Source organism: Podarcis filfolensis (genome assembly GCF_964270895.1).
Source record: "Podarcis filfolensis genome assembly, chromosome: 7".
In the NCBI taxonomy this organism is placed as follows: Eukaryota; Metazoa; Chordata; class Lepidosauria; order Squamata; family Lacertidae; genus Podarcis; species Podarcis filfolensis.
In genome coordinates this window covers 42,147,073-42,174,342 of record NC_139603.1, presented here as the reverse complement: position 1 = coordinate 42,174,342, position 27,270 = coordinate 42,147,073, and the positions used below count along the sequence as shown (strand labels likewise).

The following is a 27,270-nucleotide window of genomic DNA, read 5'->3' as shown; positions in this document are numbered from 1 at the left end:
CGAAGGGCACCCCCAGTACCCTTCTGGGGCCCAAGGGAGCCTCAAGAGCGCGGAGAGCGCGGGGCTCAGCGGCGGCCCTCGCCCCGGAGCTTTACCTGCTGCCGGCGGGCTCCGAGCACGGTCGCCCAGCGTGACGGCTCCGTCCTTCCAGATGCGGATGTCGGCGGGGCTCTCCACCCTGCGGCTGGGAGACTCCCCGCGGCGGCCTCGGGAGCGGAGGGAACCGCAGCACTGGTAGCAGACGGCCCACGCCTGCTCCTCGTTGATGGGCTGGTTGTAGAGCCGCAGGATCTCCTCCAGAGACAGCGCGTCCCGCATCGCCAGCGCCGCCGCCAGAGACCGGCCTTCGTCGTCGCCGCCGCCGTCTCTGCGGCCGGAGGTGCCCGGCAAGGGCTCGTCGCTTCCCGCGGCCCCGCCGTGAGCCATTCCCTCTGCGGGGAGCCGAATGATAATAACAACGGAAAGGAGATGACCGGCCGCGCTCGCTGCCCTCTTCGTCCTCTGCCTTCGCCGCCTCGCTTCACCTCAGCTGCTGCTGCTGCTGCTGCTGCTGCTGTTGCCGCCGCGGCTGCCCGTTGCCCGCCGCCTTCATGTTCTTCTCCCCGCACCCCTCCCCCCGCTTCCCTCAATAAATAAGAAAGCGCGTGAGCCGCCCCAGTCACCGGCGAGGAAGGCAGGCAGGCAGCAGCAGCGCCGCCACCGCCACCACAGAGCGAGTCAGTCCGTGGCTGGAGGGGGAGGAGAGTATGGAGGGCGGGAGTCACCTCATAGCAACGCAATGGCGTCCCTCCTCCTCCTCGCCTCGGGCTCTGCTGGGTTACACTGCCGCCTGCCTGCGGGAAACAAGGACAGCAAGAAGCGGGGGGAATGGACCAGGGGGAGAAGTGTACATACCGGTATATCATGTGTCCGGGTTGGGAGGAATAGAGCCAGCCACGAGGGCCCGGCCTCCCCCAGGGAAGAAAATTAATTAGGCGCCAAAGCGTTCCGCATGGGGATTTGCCACGCGTCAGGATATGACTAACTTGGCCGCAGTGCTTCAGTACTAAATTAATAAGGAGCCTGCCATTCCTCCCCCCCCCCCCAAGCTAAACCCGTGAATTCCGGAGTGGTATTTCAGAATTAATTTGGGAGAAACGGACCCTTTGCTCAGGGGTGCAGGACAAGTTTTGTATGCAAGATGGTCACCTGTGTGTAGTGGTTAAGAGCGGTAGACTCGTAATCTGGGGAACCGGGTTCGCGTCTCCGCTCCTCCACATGCAGCAGCTGGGTGACCTTGGGCTAGTCACACTTCCCTGAAGTCTCTCAGCCCCACTCACCTCACAGAGTGTTTGTTGTGGGGGAGGAAGGGAAAGGAGAATGTTAGCCGCTTTGAGACTCCTTAAAGGGAGTGAAAGGCGGGATATCAAATCCAAACTCTTCTTCTTCAGGCTTGTGACAAAGACCCAAGCAGGGTAGATGGATCCACATTGGCTCACAGCATGGCCTTTACCATTCCTTCTGTTCTAGGGGTGGGTCCAGAGAGGGGAGACTTAGACTGGATCCTAAGCCTGTGTGGTCACATGCCAGCCCAGCATACAACACTATTTTAAAGGCTTGTTTTCCCTCTGCCAGGCTTAGGTACAGAAGCAGCCCCACTGCTGAATTGGGTTTAGATCTTGTATAACTTGCCTACTTCTTGTTTTATGCCAACTTCTTGTGCACAGGATTCCTCCCTTAGCGACACTTTCTTAGATTATGATCACACACACACACACACACAATCAACATTCTCTTTTTTCCGTTATGTTATGGTATGTTCCAAGTGAAAGCAAAATGCATTGGTCTTTCAGCTTTATAATTTCACTGCAATTAAACAGGATATATACACACACACAAAGATCTAGTATTCAGAGGTGAACTACAGAATATTTGGACACCAACTGAAAATTAGTACAGTCTTCTCTTTTGTTAAGAAATATAACTTTTATTACATAAAAATGTACATTTCATTTATAATACTTTAATTACACTTTATACAAAGATTTTCTGTCATGATACTCTGAACACAATCACACAGCCAAAACTCATAACATTATATTGTGGCAGAAGCCTTTACTAAAGGCATACCATTAAATACAATAATATTCAATCTTGTCTCTTTAAGGCTGTGATCCTAAGCACACTTAGATAAATGTTGCACTGAAATCAGTGGATTGTATCCAACACAGAGTAGAGTTCAAATTGCACAATGGGACTTTTCCTTCTTCACCTCCTTCCGTACACACCCTCAAAATCTGCTGTGGAGGGTGCTCCAACCCACTGGAGCAGCCTTAAAGAGTGCACAGGGGGTGCAGGGTGGAAGAGATGATGGGCAAGTTCAGTTGCGCAAGTGAAAGTCTGAGCAACTGGAACAGCAGTGCTGAGTACAAACCAATGGGATTTACTTCCAAGTAAATGTGTTCAGGATCAGAATGCAAGCCTGACATCATTAATAGTGAGAAGCATTTGACCTCAATGGGACTTTGACATAACTGTGGGGGATTTCAGTTCAAAGTGCAAGTGTTTCTTAGAGGACAGAACGGTATTTGCAAGCAAACATGATCCATACGGCACATGCAGATTCAGGATATGTGAAAACTCTGACACGAACTGCAAGTCGCACTTGGTCCCCTCTACAGCACAGTATTTCGTCACAAAAAGGAGACCTATTTCGGGAAATGGAAACACAAAAACCAGTCACAACTGTTGAATTTCATACATTTTTTTTAAAATTGTAAGGATAGTGATCATTATAGAAGTGGTTAACTGCAGCCATTGTCTTAATCTGCGAATCTGCATACCTGAAGGTTGACATAGCAATTAACCATCCAATTGTACAAAGCCTTTCCTATGAATTTAGCCATACCAAGCATAGCTTACTCCACAAGTTATTTCTATGGCCTGAATGATATCATGCTGACTGATACATTTTGTCACAAATGTTGACTAACAGATGACCCATCTTCATCCAGAACACTTAACAGGTGTCCACTGACCAGAAATGAATATAAAACTAAAATATGAGTGAGCAGGACTACACAACCAATATTTGTTCATCTCTAGCTACATGTATAGGACGTGGGTGGCGCTGTGGTCTAAACCACAGAGCCTAGGGCTTGCCGATCAGAAGGTCGGCAGTTCGAATCCCCGCGATGGGGTGAGCTCCCCTTGTTCAGTCCCTGCTCTTGCCAACCTAGCAGTTCGAAAGCATGTCAAAGTGCAAGTAGATAAACAGGTACCGCTCCGACGGGAAGGTAAATGGTGTTTCTGTGTGCTGCTCTGGTTCGCCAGAATTGGCTTAGTCATGCTGGCCACATGACCTGGAAGCTGTCTGCAGACAAACGCCGGGTCCCTCGGCCAGTAAAGAGAGATGAGCGCCGCAACCCCTGAGTTGTCCGCAATGACTTAACAGTCAGGGGTCCCTTTACCTTTACCTAGCTACATGTATAAAATAACCAGTTGTATACTTCAAGGTTCATATGAGAATTATTAAAAATTTAGCCTCAATTTTTCAAGCAAGATATTTTTAAATTATATCTCCTTTGTTTCCGTTTTCTCAACTTACATGAATATATATCTTATTCCCTTATGCTATGTCATATTATTTTTCTTTCATAGGTCAGTAATTTTAACTTTTTTATTGTAACTAATATTGAAACTTATATGTTTAGCCTTATAAGATTAGCTATAAATACTTGTATCTGATATTATATTCTGATTATGTTATGCAACACTCTTGTTGTGATGGTCCTCACCAGTACTGTCACCTCTATCTATGCTACCCATGGCAGCCGTTTAGTGCTTGCACCCACAACATTTTTATCAAGATACCAATATTGGCACCTTATTTTTTAACAAAAAAAAAGCACTGATTGTATGCAACACTATAACATAAAATGAGCAGAAGGAAGTTTACCGCAGGCACGCAGCAAATGCTCTCCTTGCATTTCTGTGTACAAAATGAATGGGAAATCCTTTGAATGTGTGTCCATCGGGTACTGCTCTCCTGATGGCATCTTGAAATTCTTCATTACCTGAAGAAACACCTGTGGTACGTTCAAGTTCATAGGCTGCCAAGGCTGGTGACAAGAGGTAGGAAAGCTGGTCGTCCCAAACTGTTGAAAGACCAAGGTCCTGTATGTTGAATCAAATAAAGAAGGGAATTAGGACTAGTAGGTACATAACAATGCTTAGTTCACCTACTTAATAGAGTAAAATAGGAGTGGGGGAACCGTTTTTAGCTCAGTGGCACAGAATGTTTTCTCTCCCACCACTTTCAGACCAAATTTTATGGGGGGAGATGTTATTGTGATGTCAGCTGATATTTTTTTGTCCACAAGTCTTCAGAAGTCCCTTTCAAAATGCTATACTGTATTGTGCAGCACTTTAAACGGGGCTTTGCAGGCACTGCACTTTTGGCTGAGCCAGGATTTTACCTGTCCCATACCTGGCATATAATGGGAGGCCTAATGAGGCCTGCGGGCCAGAGGTCGCCCATCTCAGGTTAAAAGGTCCAAGAATATATTTAGTTAGCAATAGTAAGAATTGACCACAATTATTTCAAAATTCCATTTTTGGTCAGAGTGTAATTACTACAGGGCGAGTCTTTAAAAAGAGGCCCGTGGAACATGTGTACTCTGTATCCACGGGGCCTCTTTTAAAGGACTCACCCTGTGCATAGGTAAAGATAAAGGACCCCTGACAGTTAAGTCCAGTTGCGAATAACTCTGGGGTTGTGGCGCTCATCTCGCTTTACTGGCCAAGGGAGCCGGCATACAGCTTCCAGGTCATGTGGCCAGCATGACTAAGCCGCTTCTGCCGAACCAGAGCAGCGCAAAGGGTGGGCAGGAGCTGGGACTGAACAATGGGAGCTCACTCAGTTGCAGGGATTTGAATTTGCATGCAAAAGGTCCTAGCTGAAATGCCAAGTGTCTCCAGATAGGGCTGAGAAAAATTGAAGTCAGTGTTAACAATAGTGAGCTAGATATACCAATGATATGGCTTACTAGAGGGCAGCTTCCTATGTTCCTTTAAAACAAGCTTCAAACATATTTGCTAAGTCTTAAGTATATTTTACATAAAGTAAATTGTTTTACTGGTAAACCAGACTGAGTAAAAGCAAATTGCTTTCAGTTTATGCACAGATGCATCTACATAAATCCAGAATTTCCGCAAGGTGTGGATAGTGCCTACGTACTTGCTTTCTACATATGTTGGGATAAAGCCAACTGTCCATACCATGAGTATCAAATGTAAGAAAGGAACTGTGTTGACTCAAATACATTTTGAAAATAACTTTAACCTACTGAAATGCAGAAGCAGCCAAACACCAATTTGCACACAAATAATGGTATGTACCTTCCTGTGTTCTACCACTAACATTCTCAGTTGCAACTCCAGTTCATTGCTTGTCACTGCAGCATCTACTGACGAAGCACAGAGAGGAGGAAAAGGAGGAAGTGCAGTTGTGGCTCCTGGAGAACATACAGATTTGATTGCTTCACTACTCATTGGTTTCCACTTGGATTCATCATGCAAGTCAAAGGAACAGACTTCTACGGCATCAGTAGGCTGGCAGTTCGCCAAAAACTTGTGATGATTGAAGACACATCCTATTGTTCGGTAAGGATACAGTGGCTTGGGTTGTTCAACAATTGGAGGATCATCAGGTTTTATAGGATTGTGGATATATCTGAAAATTAATAGGTATGATTTAATAAGTTAACCTACAAAGTAAAGTAATTTAAAGCCAGAACTAGGAAGTCCCAAAGTACTTCTCAGTTTGCATAGACATTTGGCTGGTGCACAGAAAATACTGTCTGTTTTTATTGATCAGCTATGTTTAAGAAGTTGGAGCGAGTCTCAGGAATGTGCAACCCCCTTTAAAGCATGAAGCCCATTCACCCAGGCCTAATAGTGCATGTCTAAAACCAAAATTTGAATCCATGTTCCACATTTCTTAATGCAACACTTCATCAGAGTAGAGGCTATACACTTTGCCCTCACTCTTGTAGCTGCTCCTCTCAGTCCTTACGTCGCTGTACCTTTCTATTCCAAACCAGGTCTCTTCTATTGTACAACTACACTTAAATGTAATGATTGGGCATTATTAAAAATATTGATTGCAGACAAGAGTTGAAAGAAAATACACAAGTTTTGTATGTATTGTCCACTTCTTATTGTGGCATTTCTCCCTAATGGGCTATCTGTCAGGTCTTCCCCCTGCCTGAAATACTCCCTAGCCATATTCTAGAGAAGGAATAGGTTAAGTGTGGTCAGTCTGGCTATTGTGACATTGCTGCCCATGATTAATGCCATCATTATGTAATTGCTAGGAGAGCTGACTGAGAAAAGCGCTTCAATTAGTTTTTCCAAAGTCACAGCCCAGCTGACTCCAAGTGGTGCCATGTTCTTTTAGTCTTGTAGTGTTATTCATATGTTCTTGAATAGCTACAGATTGAGCACAGAATATTTTCCAGCATGCCCAGTATTTGCCATTTTAGTGGAGGCATGCATTCAGGATGCCAGACATGTTCCTGCAATAAAACAAGCAAATAAAGAAGCCCCCAAAACAAAGCAAAAACACATTAAAGCACATTAGCCATAACTGGGAGTTGGTTAATAAAATTTCAGTAGCAAATGACACACATGCAGAATGTTCAGATGCAACACTAAACTGTGGATTGGTATTATGTCTGAAGATTCCTTTAATCTGCCTTCAATTTTACAGCACAAACGACTTACTTACCTATGTCCTGTTAAACTCTCCCAGAAAGTGATTATTCCATCAATCCCGTAAGTCATTACCCAAGTGTGAGGAACTCCTTTGGCCTTTGTTCCTACACAGACAAAAGCTTCTAGTCCAAATCCCAGTAGAAGACTGCACAAAAGGTTAGCGTGATCCTCACAATCTCCCTGAAAGGGGGGGGGGATATATTAAAATGTATAACATGAGTTTATACCAAAAAAAAGTAAGGTGTCTTAAATTGACATCTAATGAAAATTTAGCAGATAATGGCAAGAATTCAAAATTTACGGATTAAAAATAAAAGCAAAGAGGAAGAGCAAATTGCTTTGTTTAGGTTAGTGACAAAAATGTTACCATCATGTTAACATAGATGTTATTGAAAGAAAGGGTTGACTCCAATGCTAGTCCTACTCAGATGAGGCCTGATTAAATGAATGAACATTACTTAGGTCTATTAATTTCAATGTATCTACACTGAGTAAAATTTAATTCAATACAACCCACAGTTAGTATATGCAAGATTAAGAGTACAGACAATCATTAACCTAGAATCAAGTATTTCATAGCCTTATACAGAAACTGTACACTAGGACTTATTCCTGGTCTTACTAGCACTACTAGAGAAAGCCATACACCAAATTCTACTTGAGCAACATTCTGGAAAGTATAATTAGCTTCTATAGTTTAACAATACTGTAGCAGCCAGCATGATGGGACAGAGATGCCAAGTTGCCTTCCTAACACAGATGTCACTGCAGCTTATCAGGATGGGGAAGAGCAATGGCAAGGTTAGGGTTACTAGGACACATCAACAGGAGTGACAGATTGGCTCCACCAGTGGATGTGCAGAGCCACAACCTCACCACTACCTTGCCCTGCCCTGCCCTCACCCAGGAGGGCAGCTCCACCCGCATCATGCTGGCTGCTACTGGTGATAAGCTTCCTTCTCTGATCATGCCCACAGCCATTTCTCCCTTACATGGCATGGAAAAGCTTTCATAGGAGGATGTGTATTGGGCCACCCACAACTGTTGTCAATGAAACTGTGTACTTTCTAGCTGGTCATACTAGAGTGGTGTAGCATCCACTGTAGCCCAGGCATTATATGTGCAACACTTTGTGCATATTTACAGAAGAAATTCAATAAGCAATTAAACATTTCTTAATCTTCCAAATGCTGCTGTAACATCTACCACATGGATTTTTAAATATTAAGTGGTTTATAAATGCTTTTAAATAAATAAGTTCATACTAAGTTCATCTAGCCAAGTTTATGAAATAAAATATGGAAAATTGTCTGCAACAGAAGTACTGAACAGTATTGCAACGCATGTGCATGTGGGTGTGTTTACTGGCCATTTCACTCTCTCTGCTTCAGGCCTGCTGCTGCAGAACATTAGGAAACGCAGCATGCAAGGTGGGTGCTGAAGCTAAGATGGGACAAAAGTTTGCATGAATACCAAAGTGCAAGATTTCTGGATAGATTCAAAGAATCATAGAACTATAGAGTTGGAAGAAGCCACAACTTAAAACAGATTTACACCATGAATTGATACTACACAATAAAATTTTGAATTATAGTATCTTAAGGAGTGTCAGGTACCTTATTTCTACATAGAAAAGCCAGAAGAGTACACCACTGTTCTTGTTTACTATTTCCTCCACCGATGATAGGGGCTCTTTCATAACCAAGCACACTGACAAATCTTGCCGCTTGCCTGGGCGTGTCTAGAAGTCGGCCTGCTCGAAGAGGCTTGACGTATGAACAGACTGGCCTGTTTATCCCATTTTCATCCTGCATATAAAAATATACAAAAGGCTATCAAATGAAGTTTAACCGAAAGAAAATATGGAAAAAATTATCTTCCATATCAAAAATGGGATTCTCTACCACAACTGCTCTAGAACTTCCTTTCCCATTTGTGCCTCCAACGAAAGCAAGAACACTTAGGTTTTTTTATGGTGGTTTGGAAGATAGCAGGTTTTACGGTTATAGTTACACAATGTCCTGCTTTACTCCATTTCAAGGTTACTTCTATAAAAGAGCTACAAATGTTTCATTCTTATTAGAGTGCAAGGGTGATGAAAAGGCAAAGATTGTCATCTTACTTTTAAAATCCTGCTCCTGCCAAGGTGCACGAGCAGTTCCATCAACAACCTGCACTGAGAGCTAAGCAGGAAGGAACTAAAAGGGGGATGCATTGTCACTTGGAGATAAACTTATTTAATTGCATAGGCCTGTCTAGTGGAATGAGTGGAAGGGACAACCAGTCTAAGGATCTCCTCCTCTACTGCAGGAAAACAAGTGTCTGGAATCAGTAAAACATAAGGCAGCCAAGACTTGTGGGGTAGAATAGTTTACACTCTGACAAGTTAACTGTTAAATATCCCAGTTCTCAACAATGAATACAATACAGGGTTGTACTGGAAAAACCAGTAAATTTGGACCTGTAGCGAGAATGAAGGAAAAAATAAGTTGACAGACCTGTGCAAAAATTTTCACCAGTCTTGTGTTGTGTGAAGTCCTAATCTGCAAATATTCTCTCCACCACTGCTTAGCATAAACAAGAAACAGGCGTTCTTTTTCTGCTGTTTTCTGGCGTTCTAAAGAAAACTGAAATTCAGAAACGAACACTATGTGATATAGGTATGCACATAGATTTTTAGCCCTATTTCCCAGAACATGTACAAAAGTGCCTTGGATTCTGACTGCTGCTTAGACTGGTTGTGCCTAATCCAATGCTGTCATTGGCTTTGAATAAAATGTCAATAAAGGAAACAGAAATAGGTTTGAACATTTTTCTCCTAGCAGAGTATTCCAAAACTTGCTGTGAAGCAATAATATGCAGGAGTCATAGAATCATAGAATTCACCCTGGACATTATTATAAAAAGAATGTACATTGATTTCAAGCACTTAGGACAAGGAACTATGATTGGTTTTCTATGTACATTGTTGATACACATCAAGAGATTTAACGAGTTCCACATTACTCAAATGTAGTTTCCACCAGATAGGTAAAGGTAAAGGTACCCCTGACCATTAGGTCCAGTCGTGGCTGACTCTGGGGTTGCGGCGCTCATCTCGCTTTATTGGCCGAGGGAGCCGGCGTACAGCTTCCGGGTCATGTGGCCAGCATGACGAAGCCGCTTCTGGCAAACCAGAGCAGTGCACGGAAACACCGTTTACCTTCCCGCTGGAGCGGTACCTATTTATCTACTTGCACTTTGACGTGCTTTCGAACTGCTAGGTTGGCAGGAGCAGGGACTGAGCAACGGGAGCTCACCTTGTCGCGGGGATTCGAACCGCTGACCATATGATCGATTAGTCCTAGGCTCTGTGGTTTAACCCACAGCGCCACCGCGATACACAAGGATTAATCTGTTTAATCCAGAATACTATGGGCTCCTTCATACAGATGAAGGGATCCTCAAAGAATTACTGGAGAGTGGGGATTCCCAGCTTCCCACACCAGTATCCATATATTAGGTGTGGATTTTTGCAGAGCACACATATCTATGCACATAAGTTTACATTTGCAGAGGAAAAGCTTAAGACGTGGATGTTGCAGATGAGGCAAGCCACACAACCTTGGGAGTGGGACCAGCAACGCAACCCAATTCTCTAGTAATCACGCGAGGACTTCTTTACCTGCAGGGCTTGTGTGCTACAAAGATCAGAAGCAGATAAAGTAAAACTGAAGAAATAATTCTAGGGAACATCAGTAAACCATGCTACTAAGGAGAAGGGAGAAATTTACTGCCCAGTCTGATCTACATGAATATGTAGAAAAAAAACAGAAAAGTGGTTGTTTGGGCAAACTACAGTACAGTGGTACCTCACAAGACGAAATTAATTCTGCGAGTTTCTTCGTCTTGCGAATTTTTTGTCTTGCGAAGCACAGATTCCCTGGGTATTAACGGTTTTAAGAAAAAGGAAACAAACTTGCAAGACGTTTTCGTCTTGCGAAGCAAGCCCATAGGGAAATTCGTCTTGCGAAGCAACTCAAAAAACGAAAAACTCCTTCGTCTTGCGAGTTTTTCGTCTTACGAGGCATTCGTCTTGCGAGGTACCACTGTACAGTGGTACTTCGGGTTAAGTACTTAATTTGTTCCGGAGGTCTGTTCTTAATCTGAAAATGTTCTTAACCTGAAGCACCACTTTAGCTAATGGGGCCTCCCGCTGCTGCCATGCCGCTGGAGCACGATTTCTGTTCCCATCCTGAAGCAAAGTTCTTAACCCAAGATACTATTTCTGGGTTAGCGGAGTCTGTAACCTGAAGCGTATGTAACCCGAGGTACCACTGTAATAAATTCATGCTATCTGGTTTAACTAGTGGATATATAGAACAGCTGATGGACAGTGCCCTCTTGTGTCAGTCTTGATGGTCAGAACAAAAAAATGGGAGGAAATATGAGCAAAAAAAATCTCTTTTAAGAATACTGTATGTAAGCTTGCTTTGCTAATTCTCCAAGCCCAAGGCAAACAGATCCATAACCACAGAATTGCCTTTTTATTCCGTGTTCAGTATTAATTGTAATATGACATGTCTGTTGAAAAGGAATGGGCTAAATCTGACAGCATGATTTAGATTACACGCATAGGCAAACTCGGCCCTCCAGATGTTTTGAGACTACAATTCCCATCATCCCTGACCACTGGTCCTGTTAGCTAGGGAGGATGGGAGTTGTAATCCCAAAACATCTGGAGGGCCGAGTTTGCCTATGCCTGATTTAGAATAATGAAGCCATATGCGGCTTGTTTGTCTATTCTAGTTTCCAAATATTCAATGATATCTATCACATTTCTTACGTTGTCCTTCAATTGTCTCCCTGGAAGGAAGCCCGTTTGATCTTTATGGATTCTGTTATTTAATACTTTTTTAAATCTTTCTGCCATTACATCCGCAAACAGTTTATAGTCGTTATTTAATAATGAAATTGGCCTATAGTTTTTCACCTCTAAGGCATCCACATCTTTTTTAGGAATTAATGTAATATAGGCTTCCTTCCAGGTATTCGGGGTCTTCCCTTCTTTTAAAGTATTGTTCATCACTTCACATAGGGTTGGGCTTATTTGATCACTTAGTACTTTATAATATTTGGCTGACAGACCATCTGGCCCCGGCGCTTTACCGATTTTCATCTTTGATATTGCCTTCCTTACCTCCTCCTCTGTAATCAGCTGATTTAATAATTCTTTTTCTTCGGTTGATATCTGTTGTAAATGATGTTCTTTCAGATAGCGTTCTATATCATAGCCTGTCTCCTTACCTCTTTTATATAAATCCTTATAGTATTTCTGAAACAACCTTTTTATTTCATTTGGGTCTTCCACTATCTTATCTCCATCCCTTATCCTACAGATCATATTTTGTTTTTTCCTTTCTCTTAGTTGCCAGGCCAAGTATTTCCCTATTTTATTAGCGGATTCAAAACTCTTCTGTTTCAACATTTTGACTTTCCACTCAGTCTCCTGGTTTACTATCATAGAAAATTGGGCTTGTAATAACTTTATATTTTGTTTTATAGTCTCATCACCTGGCTTAATAGTTAATTGTCTTTCATTCTCCATTAACTGTACTAAAATCTCCTCCTTCTTTTTCTCTTTTTCTTTTCTTTGATGGCTGTTTTTCTGAATTAGAAAGCCCCTCATGACGGCTTTCCCTGCGTCCCAAACTGTTTCTAAAGCTGTCCCTTTATTTAAATTCCACTTGAAGTACTCTTCAATTGTTTCTTTTGCCTTAATCACTATCTTTTGATCATTAAATAGAGATTCGTTCATTCTCCATCTAAGTACTCTAGCCTCTTTACCCTTTAACTCTAAATATACTGGGTTATGATCAGATATAGTCTGTGGGAGAATTTCAGATTTGATTAAGTTCTGTATCAATTCCTTAGTGATCCAAATACCATCTATTCTCCCCCAACTCTGGTTAGGATTTGAGAAAAAAGTATATTGTTTTACAGTAGGGTTTTTGAATCTCCACGCGTCAATTAGTCCCATATTATCAACCAAATCAAAAAAAGTCTGTGGTAGCTTGCCTTCCTTAATCTCTTGTTTTCTTGTTGATCTATCCAGATTTGGTAACACCACCCCATTAAAGTCACCCATCACTATCATTTTTTGATCCATCCACTCTGTTAACTTAATACCTAATTCAGAGAAAAAGACTGCTTTTCTGTCATTAGGTGCGTATAGTCCGACGACAATAATCTTTACTCCTTGAAACATAATCTGTACTACAATCATTCTCCCTTGTTCATCTTTATACAGTAATTTTGGATCAAGTTTTTCCTTTATATATAGAACCACTCCTCGTTTCTTAACTCTATCTGAAGCCACAAAATCCAATCCTAATCTCTTATTGCTTAAAATTCTCTCATGCTTTCTTATTACGTGAGTCTCTTGTAGGCAGATTAAGTCGAGGTTCTTTTTTAGTAAAATATGCGCAATCTGGTTCCTTTTATTTTTATTGTTGAGTCCATTCACGTTCCAGGTCAGAACTTTTAGAGCCATCACTTATATGCAAATAATAAGATAACAAGTCTAAATTAAATCTACTGTTTTTTATCGTCTATCTCTTCTCCTTCCCTCTCTTGTCCTGAATTTGTCTCCCTCTCTCCTTCTCCACTCTCTCCGCCTCCGTCCCCACTCCCCGATCGTTCACCCTCCTCCTCCCCCCCCACCATCTTTCCGAGTTCTTTCTCATATCTTCTTGCAAATTTTTCTAATTCTGAAGGGTTGGACAGTTTGAATCTTTTTTCCTTAAAATAGAATGAAATTCCTTCCGGAAATTCCCATCTATATAGGATCCCATTTTTCTTCAGTTGGTTAGTTAATTTTTTGTAGGCATCCCTCCTTCGAAGAAATCTCGAAGGAATTTCTTTGTATATGATAATTGGATTTCCTCCAATATATAACCTTTTGTTATAATTCTGTTTCAGTATTTCGTTTCTCATATCCATCGAATTGAACATAACTAATACATCTCCTGGCAATCTTTTCCCCCTGGCTTTAGCTGATTTTGTTTTTATCCGAAAAATATTTGCCAACGAGTAGCTTATCTCTTCTTCCTTTCTATCTAACCAGCTTGCCAGCTCTTTCACCATTTTAAATCTTATGTTCTCATTTAAATCAATCTGAATTGCATTAAAATAATAAGGCTTAAAAGAATGCTTATATAAGTTCAGACTTACCTGAGTAGTAACTATTTCCTGAGAAAGTGTCTTATTTAGCTTTGGATACATTTCAAGTCTGATATTAAGTACTCCAACAGAAACTTTTGATTCTGTACCTTTGGACCAAAATACAAGGCTTGATAAGAAAGCAAATAATTTTTAAAATTTTTTTAATGAACAACTCTACAGTGTACATTAAAAAGTCATCAAACAATACTGACAATTAAAGTGCTATATATTTGTTCTAAAGTAGTAATGGAGGGAATCAATAGGACTGCAATTCTAAACCCTCTTACCTGGGAGTAAGCCCCTTTGAATTCAATGGGACTTACTTCTGAGTATACATGGCTAGACTGGCAGCCTAATTTATCAACACTTTAAACAACTTCAAATTAAATTGAACAAAACATATGGTTGAATTTTACCTTGAAATGTCAGATTTCAATTCCTAAATACATATTTTGGTTAAATTTATCAGCTTGACCTTTTTTACAGCTTATAGAGTAACTTTGTTAAAACAACAACTATATTCCTGATTTTTTGTGTGGCATTTCATTATATTTGGTGCAGTTGAGGTTTTTGCATTTCCCGGTATTACTTGCTTTGTTGCTATTAATAATATTTATAAAATTCTAAGTATAACTCGTTTTTATGTAACCAAGGAGCATATACTTGGGATTCAAAGCCACATCACACCCAATTGTATATGTAATTACATAAAAGAATTTCTATCCAAAGGGCCTTCTTTGCAAACAATTCCAAAATGTGCATCTCAGGTTCTGACATCTCTAACATGTATCTTGCTGGAGGGTATAAATTCTTTTTTAACAGGTGGTGTCAGATACCAGCTGTACTGCATTTTGTAATAGGTTTTTTCCATTGTTATTAACACCACATTTTAAATATGTTTATATATCCAATTCTATTCATCACTATAAATTATATTACCTACACCCCATTGCCACTTAATCTAGTAGAAGGCTTTTGGTCCATGTTGAGTGAAATGTTATACCAAATGGCTAAGGTTCCTTTACCAGACTGGGTAAGTATCACATTTTCTCTCTTTGTTAACAAAAATAAATATACATTTTAATAGATCAGGTATTCAAATAGCAAAAGGGAAAAAAAGTGTTTATAAGATTTAGGCTCATTAGGTGATATGCAACTAAATCATACTACACGACACAAGTACTTACGGTAATCTACTTTTGTCAACTAAATTAAACTCTTATTGCTCCTGTCTCATTTTGAGTAGTCTGTCACACTCAGACAATATTGTTTTCCACTGTTGTACTGTAGTTTTAAAACTTACCTACACCCAGAAGTTCAACAGCGACATTTGTAATCCTGTTCTCTGCACAAAGGACAGACCGCCATTCTAAGAAATAGGATGCTACTAATGTGGTCTCACCAGATGTGTCTGTTTTGATCAAGACAATATGCACTGGATCACAAATTGATAGCATAGTGGTTGCATCTGCCATTTTACTTGCTTCACCTGTCAGCAGCACAGCAAAATAAAGTTAAGAACAAATTTCTGTTAAAGGCATTTCCCATCCACACAGGCAAGCCCTGATTTGCGGGGATTGCATTCTGGAGCATCGCATATGACATCAGAACGCAATTGACCTGTGTAAAAATACGCAGAATGAGGGTGGGGAACTTGTGTCTTCCAGATGATGCCGGACTCCAGCTCATATAAATCCCAGGTCATTGGTCATGCTGGCTGGGGCTGCTGAGCGTTTGAGTAGATGATCATTTGGAGGGCCAGAGGTTCCCCAATATAGAATAGCATAATGAGTTTTGATTGCTGGTCATTACTTAGAAAGCTATTACCAAGGCACTTGAAGTGAAACAGCAATAGCAACTCACTCAAGCTTGCCAACTTTCTCATTAGAGAAGATAATTGAGTACAAGATCTAATAGAATCTTAAAACATTTTCAAATATATTTAAATTATCAAGATATGAAAGAGAACTAGAAGAAGCCAAGGAATAACAGCAGAGGTGAACATCTAGCCTGACAAGGCAGTTCCTCCAAAAGTATGCCCACTGCCCATCTAACATAATATATGACAGGTATGAGACAGGCAAAGATGTAGCTGCAAAGAGATCAGGATCCTTAAAAGTGAACTCTGTTTCTTTGATCCTTTGTTTCAAAACAAGTGGGAAAAGGAACATAAAGGCAAATGTTTGGAATTGTGGGGCCTCTTAATGAAATTCTGCATGTTAAAAAAATAATGAAGGCTATATTACTGCTTATGGAACAACTACTCTTGGACTATTTCTGAAGTGCAACCCAACACATTATTCATTTTTAGACTGCAAGCTTCCTTACCTAAGCTTTCCTTATATACTTCAAGTAGAAAACCATCACTGAAATCTGGTTCACAGGCACACGGGACAGGTTTAGAGCGGAAACGTTGGTTTCGGAAATGCAAGCAAAGTGTCAAAGTAGAACAAATTTGACCAGGTAAAGGTTCTGGTTCCTGCAGATGTTCCAGAAAAGCTTTTCCACCCAAAACCTGAAGATAAAGATACCTTCGTGTTGGGTCAATATTTGCTGTGAAGTGTAACAATAAATATAAAAGAGTTGCAAGCGGTTCATAAAAAATGTATTTAACATAAATAGGAAACACTAGAAAGTAGGTTTAAAAAACTAGTTAGCCAAGACGTATGGTTACAACAACAATCATGGCAAACAACCACAATCCATTCATCCACAGAATGCCCCAAGTATATCTTGTAATTCCCCTACCAAGAAGGTTATCTAGGGATAGTCCAAAATAATCCTGCCTGGTCACTTAGCTAATTTGCTACATTAAACTAGTCTTAGTAGATACTTGGTAACATGTACAGTATATGTACATACCAACCTGATCATAATTAAGTTGAATACAACCCAGCCTTTATAACTAATATGTCTCCTCGTGAACTGAGCAGGATTCTGCTTGCACAATGTGACTTCACTTTCCTCTCCTTCCCCCTTTCAGCCCACCCATTCCAAAAATCTGCCATGAAAGTTATGGGAAACCCTCTGAAGCAGGTATGGGGGTGGCAGGAGCTGCTTGGGGCAGAAGAGGAAGCTGAAGCTCTACTGCATGAGTGGTAGTCCACTTGAACAACATTTGATTCCACCCCAAAAGCCTTACAATACTAGCTTTAAAATATACATTTAAAATACAAAATCAGTACATCAAATACTCAAGGTAATATAGAACATACTTTTCTTCAGCATGGCTGCCTGTCGGTCAACAAAATGAGTAGAGGGTTTTGGAGTTGAAGTAATTTCTTTGTCATTTATATCCTAGAAGTACATAAAGATATCATTAAGGACACCTTCAAGTTCGTCTCCTACAATCCTTCCAACATAATTAAAAACCCCAGAAATACATCATGCTCTACCAAAATATTCATCCAGGGGACACTTCACATGACACAAATCCAAAGATATTAGGAGACACATCACAGGGAGCTACATACAGTTAGGAGCTCTGGGTGAGGCTCACTTGCATCAAAATACATGTTTGTAAATATCACTTTTTTTTTAGCTAGAACAATGCAGGAGCTCATTAAAACAATGAAGTGACTCATAGGGTTTCTGTAGTTTACAGGCTCTCAATGCATCCAGTACTTCCAAGCCATGCAATGAAAAATATATTAAACTTACTCATAAAGGACTACAATCACACAACCTCCTTTTTAATTCTGCATCACACTGAAATAATTCAAAAGTGATTTTGTATAAATACGGCTGTATTTAACTATGCCATGCACTTCTTGTATCACACCAGGAGAGTTTTTCTTCAAATTATACTCACTGTTACAAAATTTAGCTCTTTCATAACATCATCAATGATTCCTCGCCGTGTGAGGGCTTTCATTAGATCTTCTTGGGATAGTTGCTGATGTTGAGGTGGCAGTTCTTCACGTATGGTCTCAGCAAGCACTTCTCGAATCCTGCTGTGAACATCCATCTAAACAGAAACATTTCTGTTAACATGTGATACAGGCTCTGAATGAAATTCAATACAACCTTTATATGATTTTAAAAGGTAATTCCAAGAAAGAGAACAGTTTTTAATGCTTTCATAGCATTCAGATGAATGTTCTCTTAGTTATATGTGCACATTTTGGACATGTTCTGGCTTTGTTCCAGTCATCAGAGAGCAACCTAGGAAACCTGTTTGTCATTCATTGCATCATTAATAGACTTCTTATAAATCAAGCCAGTTCTTTTGTATGCTTACTGAATAAATGAAGCTCCTTTCATCATATAAAAAAACAAAGAGTTATCACAACTGCTTTTTAAGGTTGCAGCCCCAATCTCAATCATCAGGTTGCAATATCAACACTTACCTGGAAGGAAGCCCTATTAAAATCAGTGAGATGTAGACAGCTAGATACAGATACAGGCTTCCTCTGCTACAAGCCTCAGATAACATATGGGAAAACCGCTTTGGAGGATATTTAAAGATAGGTTCCTCCTTCTTTCCCAGCGGTGCTTTCAACGCGGAGAGCCCTTACCTTAGTTAACTGCTGGTGAATAATCTGTTTGAGCTCCGAGGCTTTCTCCGGAGGCAGAGCCATGGCTGGGCAGCTGCTACAATTTCTTGGGGAGGGAAACAAAAACGAGCTGGGCGTTAACTTTAAGGGGATCTTCCGAAAAGGAAAGAGCGGCTTTGACACCAGGGAGACGCGAACCCTCCCGCGCACTCACCCGCCTGTGTCCAGACCAGCTTTTGCAGAGCTCCCATTGGCTCAGTCTTCAGCCAACCAGAAACGGAAGCCTCACCCGCAGCCGGGAACGGGGCCTTCTAGCTCAACCGCCTTTCGAAACAGCCCGCCTCAGAGGCTGCCTTCGGCAATCGCCTGCTGGCTAAACGGAGCCTTTACTCCCGGGCTCCCATCTAAACCCCACCACTGCAAACACAGCTCGTGCTTTTCTTGAAGTTGCTATCCCGGCGCAGTAGCTGGCTTTGGATAAGGCCGCGGCGTGGGAAGGGGAGATTGTGACAGGCACTTGGTTAAACAGCACGCCGTGCCGCTGAGAGATAAAGGCCCCCTCAAGGAGGAAAGAAATCACGCCCCCCAACCACCCAGCCTACGCGTTTGCTTCTATCTTCCCGTTGACAAGATGTTCGTTTCCTGCGATGGCTCCGCGTGCCCGGACTTCAAAGGCTTCATGCTCCTTATGGTAACGGAGATCGCTTCTCTGGGGTTGCGCGCGCGCGCTGCTGTTGTTGCCCGGGCAGCCGGGCGGCTGTCAGTCAGTCGAGAAGCGGGGAGTCAGGGGGAGAGGTTCCGCCTCCTCCTCCTTCGCAACCTCGGTGGGCTGGAGGGAGAGCGGGGATTAAAAAGAGGTGCGGAGGGGGGGGGGAGATTGGGGCACCCGCCAGACAAGAATCGCGGGGCCACTTGCCCTCTGATAGAGGTTGCACTAAATGTAAAAGGGACGAGGAGGCCACAGAAGGAGCAGAGTGGATCTCCTGAAGGAGGAGCTAAAAAAAAAAAAGCCTCTCACGTGAAGCATGTTACCCCGAGAATGGTAATCCCTACAACTGCAAAACCGACTCTACAAAACTAAATTCCTGTTATTGTTAAACTAATAAATTTTCTAAGCGCTGTACAGTGGTACCTTGGGTTACATACGCTTCAGGTTACATACGCTTCAGGTTACAGACTCCGCTAACCCAGAAATACTACCTCAGGTTAAGAACTTTCCTTCAGGATGAGAACAGAAATCGTGCTCCGGCGGTGCGGTGGCAGCAGGAGGCCCTATTAGCTAAAGTGGTGCTTCGGGTTAAGAACAGTTTCAGGTTAAGAACAGACCTCCGAAACAAATTAAGTACTTAACCATAGGTACCACTGTACAGAGATTCTCTGTGTCTGTCCTTTTGCTGCATTTCATGTCCCTCCGACCTCACTTTTCACAACGCCCTTCTCCCAAATCCTAGGATGATGCTTTGCGCATCTGATCAACTAACTGTCAATGTGGGCATCTTGATAGTTAAAACTGATCGCTCTAAAACAAAACAAAACTAGAAAAAGTAAGCTGTTATGGATTATGTAGCTCATATGTGTCCATCATTTCATTTCATCTTCATTTTTTTCCCATTTCAGCCTGCTGTATCAGTGGGAAATGTTGGCCAGCTAGCTGTAGATTTAGTCATTTCCACAGTTGGCATGTCCAAAGTTGGTTACTTTTACACTGATTGTCTTGTGCCGATGGTTGGAAATAATCCATATGCAACGACAGAAGAGAATGCAACAGAACTTTGTACAAATGCTGAAGGTATGTGCTGTAAACACAAATCTTGTCAAGACACCCTAGAAAGCAACCACACTTCTTCAGTCCTTAGGGTCAGTGCAGGCATTTGAAAATCAGTGCAGAGCAACCACAGGGAGAGAGGGAGAGAGCTTCTGACTTGGAGTTTGCTTGCTTTATTTATTTACTTATACATACTTTTCATAGAAAATATCTCAAGGTGGTATTCAAACTAAAAACAGTAAATAGTAATACATCAGTAAGAGCTGATTGCTAAATAATCTCAGGTTTGAAAGGCCTGTTTGAATAATACCATTTTTAGAAAGCACCTAAAATGAGCAGGGGTGGCTCCTGCCTAACCTTTGTTGGCAAGGAATTCCACAGGGTAAGGCCTGCCACACTAAAGGCTTGGTCCCTGGGAAAGGCCAGATGAACCTCAGGTGCATGTAGACCATCAAATGTGCCCCATCAGAAGACTTCATAGCTTGTAGTTGCTGCCTTCTAGCAGCAAGTCATATGAGATGAGCACTGAAGTTTTTGTTCATAATGCACTTTCAAATTGCCACCAGGAAGCAGCACACGCAACTAGGGATGTACTTAGGTAGCTGCATCATGAGACTGCTCAAACTATTCCATGTGAAGACAGTTTCAAACATCTTACTTTGCTTTTAGAGTGTGAGCACTGAAGTTTTTGCATGTGGGAAGCTTGTTGTAGTTATCACTCTAGCATCTAAATTGATAGTCAGCCCAGCTGACAAGTAGGTTATGTATAAATAACTGTTAATTGTTCTTGTGTTTATGTGTTTTCAGTTTCTTGCAAACGTACTTAATCACGACAGTTACTTGTTTGCTGGGACATATGTGTGTCCCCACCCCCCAAAAAAATAATCTTCTAAAGAATTGCTACAAGATCCCTGATATGAATGATTCTAAAGGTTCAATATCATAAATGAAATTGGGACGGGTTCAGAAATTTTGATAGCTATGTGAAAGCATATAAAGTAATATTGCCTTCTGTTCTAATGGGTATTGCTTGTAAGTTCTGAAACAGGTTCATTTCATTGGGACTTACTTAACTAAATTGTTCCCTTTGCGGAAGCCAGCAAAAAAAATTCTGCTACCACAAAGGGACATTTACCCCTCTCCTCCTCCAGATCTGTTCCAGAGGGTTGAGAGAACCCTCAAACCAGCACAGGGCAGGAGGAGAGGGGAACTAAATGTAATTTAATGTGGGTCTTGATAGATTGTTTATGCTACTTCTTCCTGTAGTGTATGCAGCGCCTTCTAAACAGTTGGCTGTTCTACAAATCAGATCACTGTTCATAAAGGTATGTGTGTCCATTGCAAGTAGTCATGTTATTAGACTTCAAAAGTGAAAACAAATAATGAAAAATCTTCAAGTCCTGACGGTGGGTAATTATAATTGTCCTATGAGATGTATAATTAACTGTGGGTTAGATGTGGAGTGAAACTTGGGTAAAGTGATGCAGTTGTCCTGGCTCCTGTCCGCTGGAGTCCATTGACAGAATCCCAAGCCAATCCAGACTGTATGAGGGAATTGGGCATCCAATTGCAGGATGTAGAAATAGAAATAGTTTTTCCTGCTTGTGGAAGGCACCTTCTAATTCAAATCCATTTCTAGAAAGGTGCCAAATACATTTAAACAACAGAGGATAAATTAAAAAAAAAAATCAGCCAGAATCTGACAGACGTTTAAGATGTAAGTTAACAAATCAGTCATCAATTGCTGAATTCTGTAGGGTAATTATTCACTGGAAATGGCAAAATAGGTGGTAAATTGGCATCATTTCAGTATATGGCTTTCCAATAAATCCTTTGCGCTGTTATATATTGTTACGGCTCTAAAATACAACTTTGCCAGTCAAGATAGTCTTACTTTTTAAAGGTTACAAGAAACAAACAGCTAAGAAAACATACCATTGCATAATTAACAATTCAAAAACGTTTGAAGTCCTGAAGACTTAACATGATAATTTGAAACAACTTTCTAACCTCTTCTCCCCCCCCCCCCCTTGATGTAAAGAATAAATATAGGTCCTTTTGTCAGACGCTACTATCCTGGGTGAAAAGTTGCAGTTTTGCCAAAATTGTTCTTCTGTCCAGCAGCCATGCTTACCAGCGTAATGACCAACAGCTTCATGGGTATGTCTGTGCCAGCTGTTAGAAATGTTTTTTTTAGGGCGGAATCCATCGTCGTATGAGTGGAGTTCTATTAACGTAGCTGAAATTTACCTTCCCCTGCTTCCCGCAGCACTGCCCCATCCACCCTCAAAATCCGCTCTGAAGGGTTGTGGGTCCACTTGGAGCAGCTTTGGGTGTGGGGGCTGCATGAATGCTTCTGTGAGCAGGTCTTTTTGGTGCCCAGACAGCTTTGAATACAACCTGATGTTTTAATTTAATTTTGTGCTTTGATCTACAATCGCCTTAGCTTCCCAGAGCATCTTTCAGTACCCCGAAAGAAGCCATAAGTGCAGTGTGTCATAAATACATGTTCAGTCTTTCTATCAGTAGCCGCATGAACCCCTTAAGATAGGTCAGTCTCAGGCCTAAGTGTTTTTCAGAGATGACAGTTGGTGTTCAATGCACTTATTCCATTAACGCAAGGACTTTTGGCTGCTCAACAGGGCTGCCCCTCCTTTTCCTGCACCAATGGCTCTCCAGAGCTGATCTGAGGAGGTTGCAGGATATGCATTGGGATGTGGGGGGAATTCTGTTGTGAAAATCCTTGTGCTAATGGAACAGATGTGTTGGATACTGCCCAATTTTTATTTATTTAGAAATTTTCTGATCTGCTTGACGTAAAAAGCATGTTAGAAAATGATTAAATAACTCATAAAACTGTAAAAGGTAAAATGCTACAGCAGAGAAACAGAGGCAACGTGAGAATATCTCTATTTGGGCTGGTGTTGGATCGAAGGTGTGTTTTAGTGTTATATTTTAATATGTCCTATTATACTAGGAATCATTAGGTACTTGAGAATGGGACAGGTTATAAATACTGTTTAAACCAGCTCCAGCCTCATCACACTCCACTTATCCATGCCCAAGAAAAACTTCCTTTTTCTTATTTTCCATCTTTGATCTAAAGTTACCTAGAACAATTTTGTCACCCACAAAGTCCTGTTATTTTAGCAGGCTAGAGTATTTTTTTTCTTTTTTGTGTGCATATTGCTAACAAGTTAGCATATGCAAAATTGTCTTTCATGACAAAGGTGTAATTCAGAATGCATTACAAATCAAATAAACCTGCTTTTTCAAAGTTCCCAACTGTAATTTGTGGCAGCTTATGCGTATATCTCATGGTTTATTGACAGTACCTCATTGCGATATTTGCTTTCGTCTGCTGTTGAGAAAGCAGTTGGAGATCAAATGCAGAGACTGAACAGGAGAGAACTGGAGCAAACAGCCGCTTTCCCTGGAGTAACAGATGAGAAAGTGTTCCACATTCCAGGAGGTGGGATCACAAAACTATTGTTCACTGAAAGGTTGGTGAGACAGTAAAAAAAATAATATTGAAAATTACCATTGTAAAGTGCCAGTGAAAGGCACTTTGCACTGGAAGAGGACACAAATGAGTACAGTACCTTATCAAGTAGCACCAAAGTTAATATTAGCACCTCAAATTACTCTGAAGTTGGAGTACAACATGTTATCTATGGAAACTTTAGCAGAAAAAATATGATGAAATTCTAATCAAAGGATAATTAAAAAAAACTAATCACCATTAAGCCACCACCACAATTTAGAGTGATTTTATCTAATTGCTTTTTTCTACTTTTTGTGCAGCTAGTGCATAGAGGGCTACTCTGTTTTACAAAGCTATTATTTTTACGTAGAAGAAACTGAACCATTTATGCTGGGCTGTGCCCGCTTGCTTGTGTGAACAAAGGTTTCAGAAGGAAATCTCTTGGATCTTCCACCTGAGGTCGACCACAAATACAAAGTCTATCTGCATATGGGACCTTGTAGTAACAGCCATCCAAGACTGTAGTGGGAATCACTTGGAAATACAGTTCAATAAACCATTTATGAAGGAAACTGGTGAGAGCTTGGTCAGATAACTAGCTCTAAGATTCTCTGTTCTCAAGCGTGGATACCAAGGGGGAAAGTTGGTGTTTCTATTTAGTTGTGTCTAATTAATCCCTGATGGATTCTGCCAAGAAGAGCCAATCCCTTAGTTCACACTTATTCAAGGTCAAAGCAGAGCTCTGTTGTTAATGTACCTGTCCTACTGTTCTCCACTCCATTCCTTTTGGTCCTTTTAAGGTCTTAAAATTTCAGGGAGTATCTTGGTGGTTCTCAGACAGTCATTGTGCTGTAGCAAACATCATGGAATTCTTGCTTGATTAAGCTTGGTTTTTATGTCACCTCAGCTTGCTTTAAGAAAGAAAAATGCTGGATTAGCTGGATTGTTTTACTTGTTTACTTTGTGTTTATGTGTGTGTGATTCTATGGCTTATAGGAGGGAGAGGGAACCCGTGGTTCTCCAGATGTTCCAAGACTACAACTCCCAGCAGGCTTGCCAATGGCTAGAGACAGTGGGAGTTGTAGTTCAACATCTGGAGGTCCACATTAATCCATTCCAGGCTTACAATCCAAACATGAGCAAGAGTGCCAGCAGAGAATTTTTCTGTCCAGTTATTTAATTGCTTTTGCTTTTATTCCAGTTGTTCAAAAGGTATTCCAATGATAGTTTTGCTGAAGTTTTGCTCAGAGGGAGACAATATCCCTGATGCCCTGGCTCTTGCTGACTACCTTAATGAATGGCTCCAGCTAACTGCAAACCAAGTAAAAGTATGCCAGCCCATGGTAAACGTGGTAGGTTTTTTAGTTTTGGAATTCTAGTGCTTAGAAAGGTGCTTCTAAAGTGAAATTACGAATACTCTTGCAACATATGAATATTGTTGTACTGTAACCTTTGCCCTTTTGTCTTCAGGGGTAATAGGCTGGATCCAAAGTTGCTGTTCAGTGAACAGAAGGGCTCCTTCTGCAACCTTTGGATCGGCTTTTCACAGGGCTATGGGAGGATGGAGGAATTGACAAAAAATTGCCTCAGAGCCCCTGCCCTGAGGCATATTATAGGCTGCATGCTTCGCTCTCACCTGGCATTTGTCATGGGGGGGCTTTGAAACAATTTGTATGCTTGGGGACACATCATGGCTGCACATCTGGAAGAAAAATTCAGGGAAGTTCCTTCATTCAGACCATTTCCTTAGAATGGTTTGAAATTGTTGACATAGACTGGGAGCTGCAGGATGCATTAGAACACTTTTACTTAAAAGTCATATAATTGAATGCTAGAGTGTATATAAATACATGTGTTTGAGACAATGTGCTTTTGCTAATTGAGAATAAAACTATGTTGTGACTTTTGTTTTCTGAAATTAGGAAAGCTGCAGTTCTCCAGCTAAATCTTCCAGATGGAAAATACCAAGTTCCTGGAAATTACTCTATGGCAGTGGACTTCCACCTGCATTGTTTTAAATTCTCTTCTTCTTCTGTTTATGGACCACTTATTTAAAATTTAAGTTTTACACTTTGGATTCTAATATGAATAATAGCTGTGCATAACCTTGTGTGAAACTGAATGAGCAGATCTTACTGCCAGAGATATTTTAAAATGCTGAGGCTACCTAAAGAAAATTGTAACATACAACTATACAGAATGAAAATACTTTCCCCATAATAAATTCATTACCTGTAAGCTTTTAGTTTAGCTTAACTTTTGAAACATTCCAGGCCTTTTCTCATTCTTATTCAGATGCTTAATTACTTCTGCCTTAATTCATGCAGTTAGGAAAAATCCAGGTAGTTGATATGCAAACAGAGTCTGAAAACATATTCCATGTGATATGTAACACACCCAAAAAGGATGATGGGCTTGTTGGAAATGGAGGTGGTGAGAGGCATCAAACTTTGTGTGGTCATCTTGTAAAGACTGTCAAGAATTCTGGCACAAAGTACTAGTGCATATTTGAAAAGATCACAACTTACTATATTCAACTTTGATACAAAAATCAATCCTGCTGAATTGAGATTTGAAATATGAATCTTTTGAATGAAAACATATGTACACATTCACATACATACAACCCTTAGAGGTACAATGCTGAGCAGCCTAAAACTGTGGAAATGCTCAGATATCTGCAGTGACATAACATGTATGTCTAATATCCAGCATTTATATTCCCAAAGCTAGCTGCTTTTTGACACCTTAAGGCAAGCTTCCTCAACCTCAGCCCTCCAGATGTTTTGAGACTACAATTCCTATCATCCCTGACCACTGTTCCTGCTAGCTAGGGATCATGGGAGCTGTAGGCCAAAAACATCTGAAGGGCTGAGGTTGAGGAAGCCTGCCTTAAAGTCTTCAGAAGAACAGTAACTTCAATGAATATTTAGTTCTTACTACATTATGTAGATGATGATCAACAAGACTGTATTTTTCAGTCTTAGACCAAAGTTGTTATTCCTTCTATTTCCAGCTTTCAGAGGTAAGTACCATGCCTTATGTAGCAAAACAGTGTCACCCACCTGCAAGAGAAAGGTAGGCTAGGGAAAATTCATGGCTTACAGAAACAAGCAATTTTTGTTTTTAAAAATTAACTGGGAAACAGAAAAACAGCTCAAGACTGTGTGTGATGCCTCAGTTCCATTTGTATATTAAAGTGTGAATATGTTTCCTTTGTTGATGGGTAGACATTTTACCCAGTCTTTGGAAGATGGGATATAACAAGGATAGGGTTAATACTGATGCCAATTTTCAGTTTGTTTTCCGTAAGCATGCTTTATTTTCAGAATACTCAAACCTTAAAAACAAATCTCTGTAGGAAACCAGTTTCCACTGTGCCTATAGATGTGTTATTACTGATATTTTATGTGTAGATCTGCCCCAAATACTAGGAACATAGAGGAACCCAAAATGGGCTCAAACAAAATAGGCAGAGGTCTTGTCTAAGGGGAGTCTACAGCCACATGCCAGGCACTTCTTCAGCAAAAAACCCCCAAATAAACCCATTAGCTGGGCCATGGCCT

At 41.1% G+C, this 27,270-nt stretch overlaps 3 protein-coding genes and 1 long non-coding RNA gene across 14 annotated transcripts in view; 2 read left to right on the top strand and 2 right to left on the bottom strand.

Moving 5' to 3' along the window:
* SPIRE1 (spire type actin nucleation factor 1) overlaps positions 1–814 on the bottom strand; it is an 81,979-nt gene extending 81,165 nt beyond the window's left edge. For 4 of the 6 annotated variants that reach the window (XM_083622578.1, XM_083622580.1, XM_083622582.1 and 1 more), the window contains exon 1: positions 96–730. In XM_083622578.1, the coding sequence (XP_083478704.1) occupies positions 96–426 (331 nt within the window). In that variant the 5' untranslated portion in view covers positions 427–730. Of the gene's footprint in view, positions 1–95 lie in introns of all 6 variants that reach the window. The other 2 variants (XM_083622583.1, XM_083622581.1) reach the window with 2 other exon arrangements.
* Positions 787–8,354, top strand: LOC310766458. The gene is made up of 3 exons (XR_014550161.1): positions 787–896; positions 5,442–5,643; positions 8,148–8,354. It is a non-coding gene; the product is annotated as an uncharacterized lncRNA (long non-coding RNA).
* On the bottom strand, positions 1,418–19,178 carry CEP76 (centrosomal protein 76). 3 transcript variants are annotated; one of them, XM_083622596.1, is made up of 13 exons: positions 19,058–19,178; positions 18,477–18,561; positions 17,771–17,926; positions 17,175–17,256; positions 16,288–16,512; positions 15,263–15,448; positions 13,969–14,066; positions 9,255–9,383; positions 8,373–8,564; positions 6,770–6,936; positions 5,380–5,713; positions 3,938–4,155; positions 1,418–2,687 (listed from the first exon to the last, which is right to left on the bottom strand). In XM_083622596.1, the coding sequence occupies exons 2-13, from the start codon at positions 18,537–18,539 to the stop codon at positions 2,549–2,551; spliced, it is 1,989 nt and encodes a 662-aa protein (XP_083478722.1). In that variant the 5' UTR covers positions 18,540–18,561; positions 19,058–19,178; the 3' UTR covers positions 1,418–2,548. The 3 variants fall into 3 exon arrangements, with proteins under 3 accessions (XP_083478722.1, XP_083478723.1, XP_083478724.1); XM_083622597.1 differs by having other exon boundaries at positions 18,477–18,552; positions 19,058–19,149; XM_083622598.1 differs by lacking the exons at positions 9,255–9,383; positions 19,058–19,178 and having other exon boundaries at positions 18,477–18,693.
* Positions 19,026–25,942, top strand: PSMG2 (proteasome assembly chaperone 2). Of its 4 annotated transcripts, none has more exons than XM_083622678.1 (7): positions 19,026–19,146; positions 20,073–20,244; positions 21,487–21,545; positions 22,262–22,380; positions 23,553–23,723; positions 24,906–25,056; positions 25,627–25,942. In XM_083622678.1, the coding sequence occupies exons 1-7, from the start codon at positions 19,087–19,089 to the stop codon at positions 25,720–25,722; spliced, it is 828 nt and encodes a 275-aa protein (XP_083478804.1). In that variant the 5' UTR covers positions 19,026–19,086; the 3' UTR covers positions 25,723–25,942. The 4 variants fall into 4 exon arrangements, with proteins under 4 accessions (XP_083478804.1, XP_083478807.1, XP_083478805.1 ...); XM_083622681.1 differs by lacking the exon at positions 19,026–19,146 and adding an exon at positions 19,189–19,312; XM_083622679.1 differs by lacking the exon at positions 19,026–19,146 and adding an exon at positions 19,194–19,497.
* Positions 25,943–27,270: the final 1,328 nt, after the last annotated feature.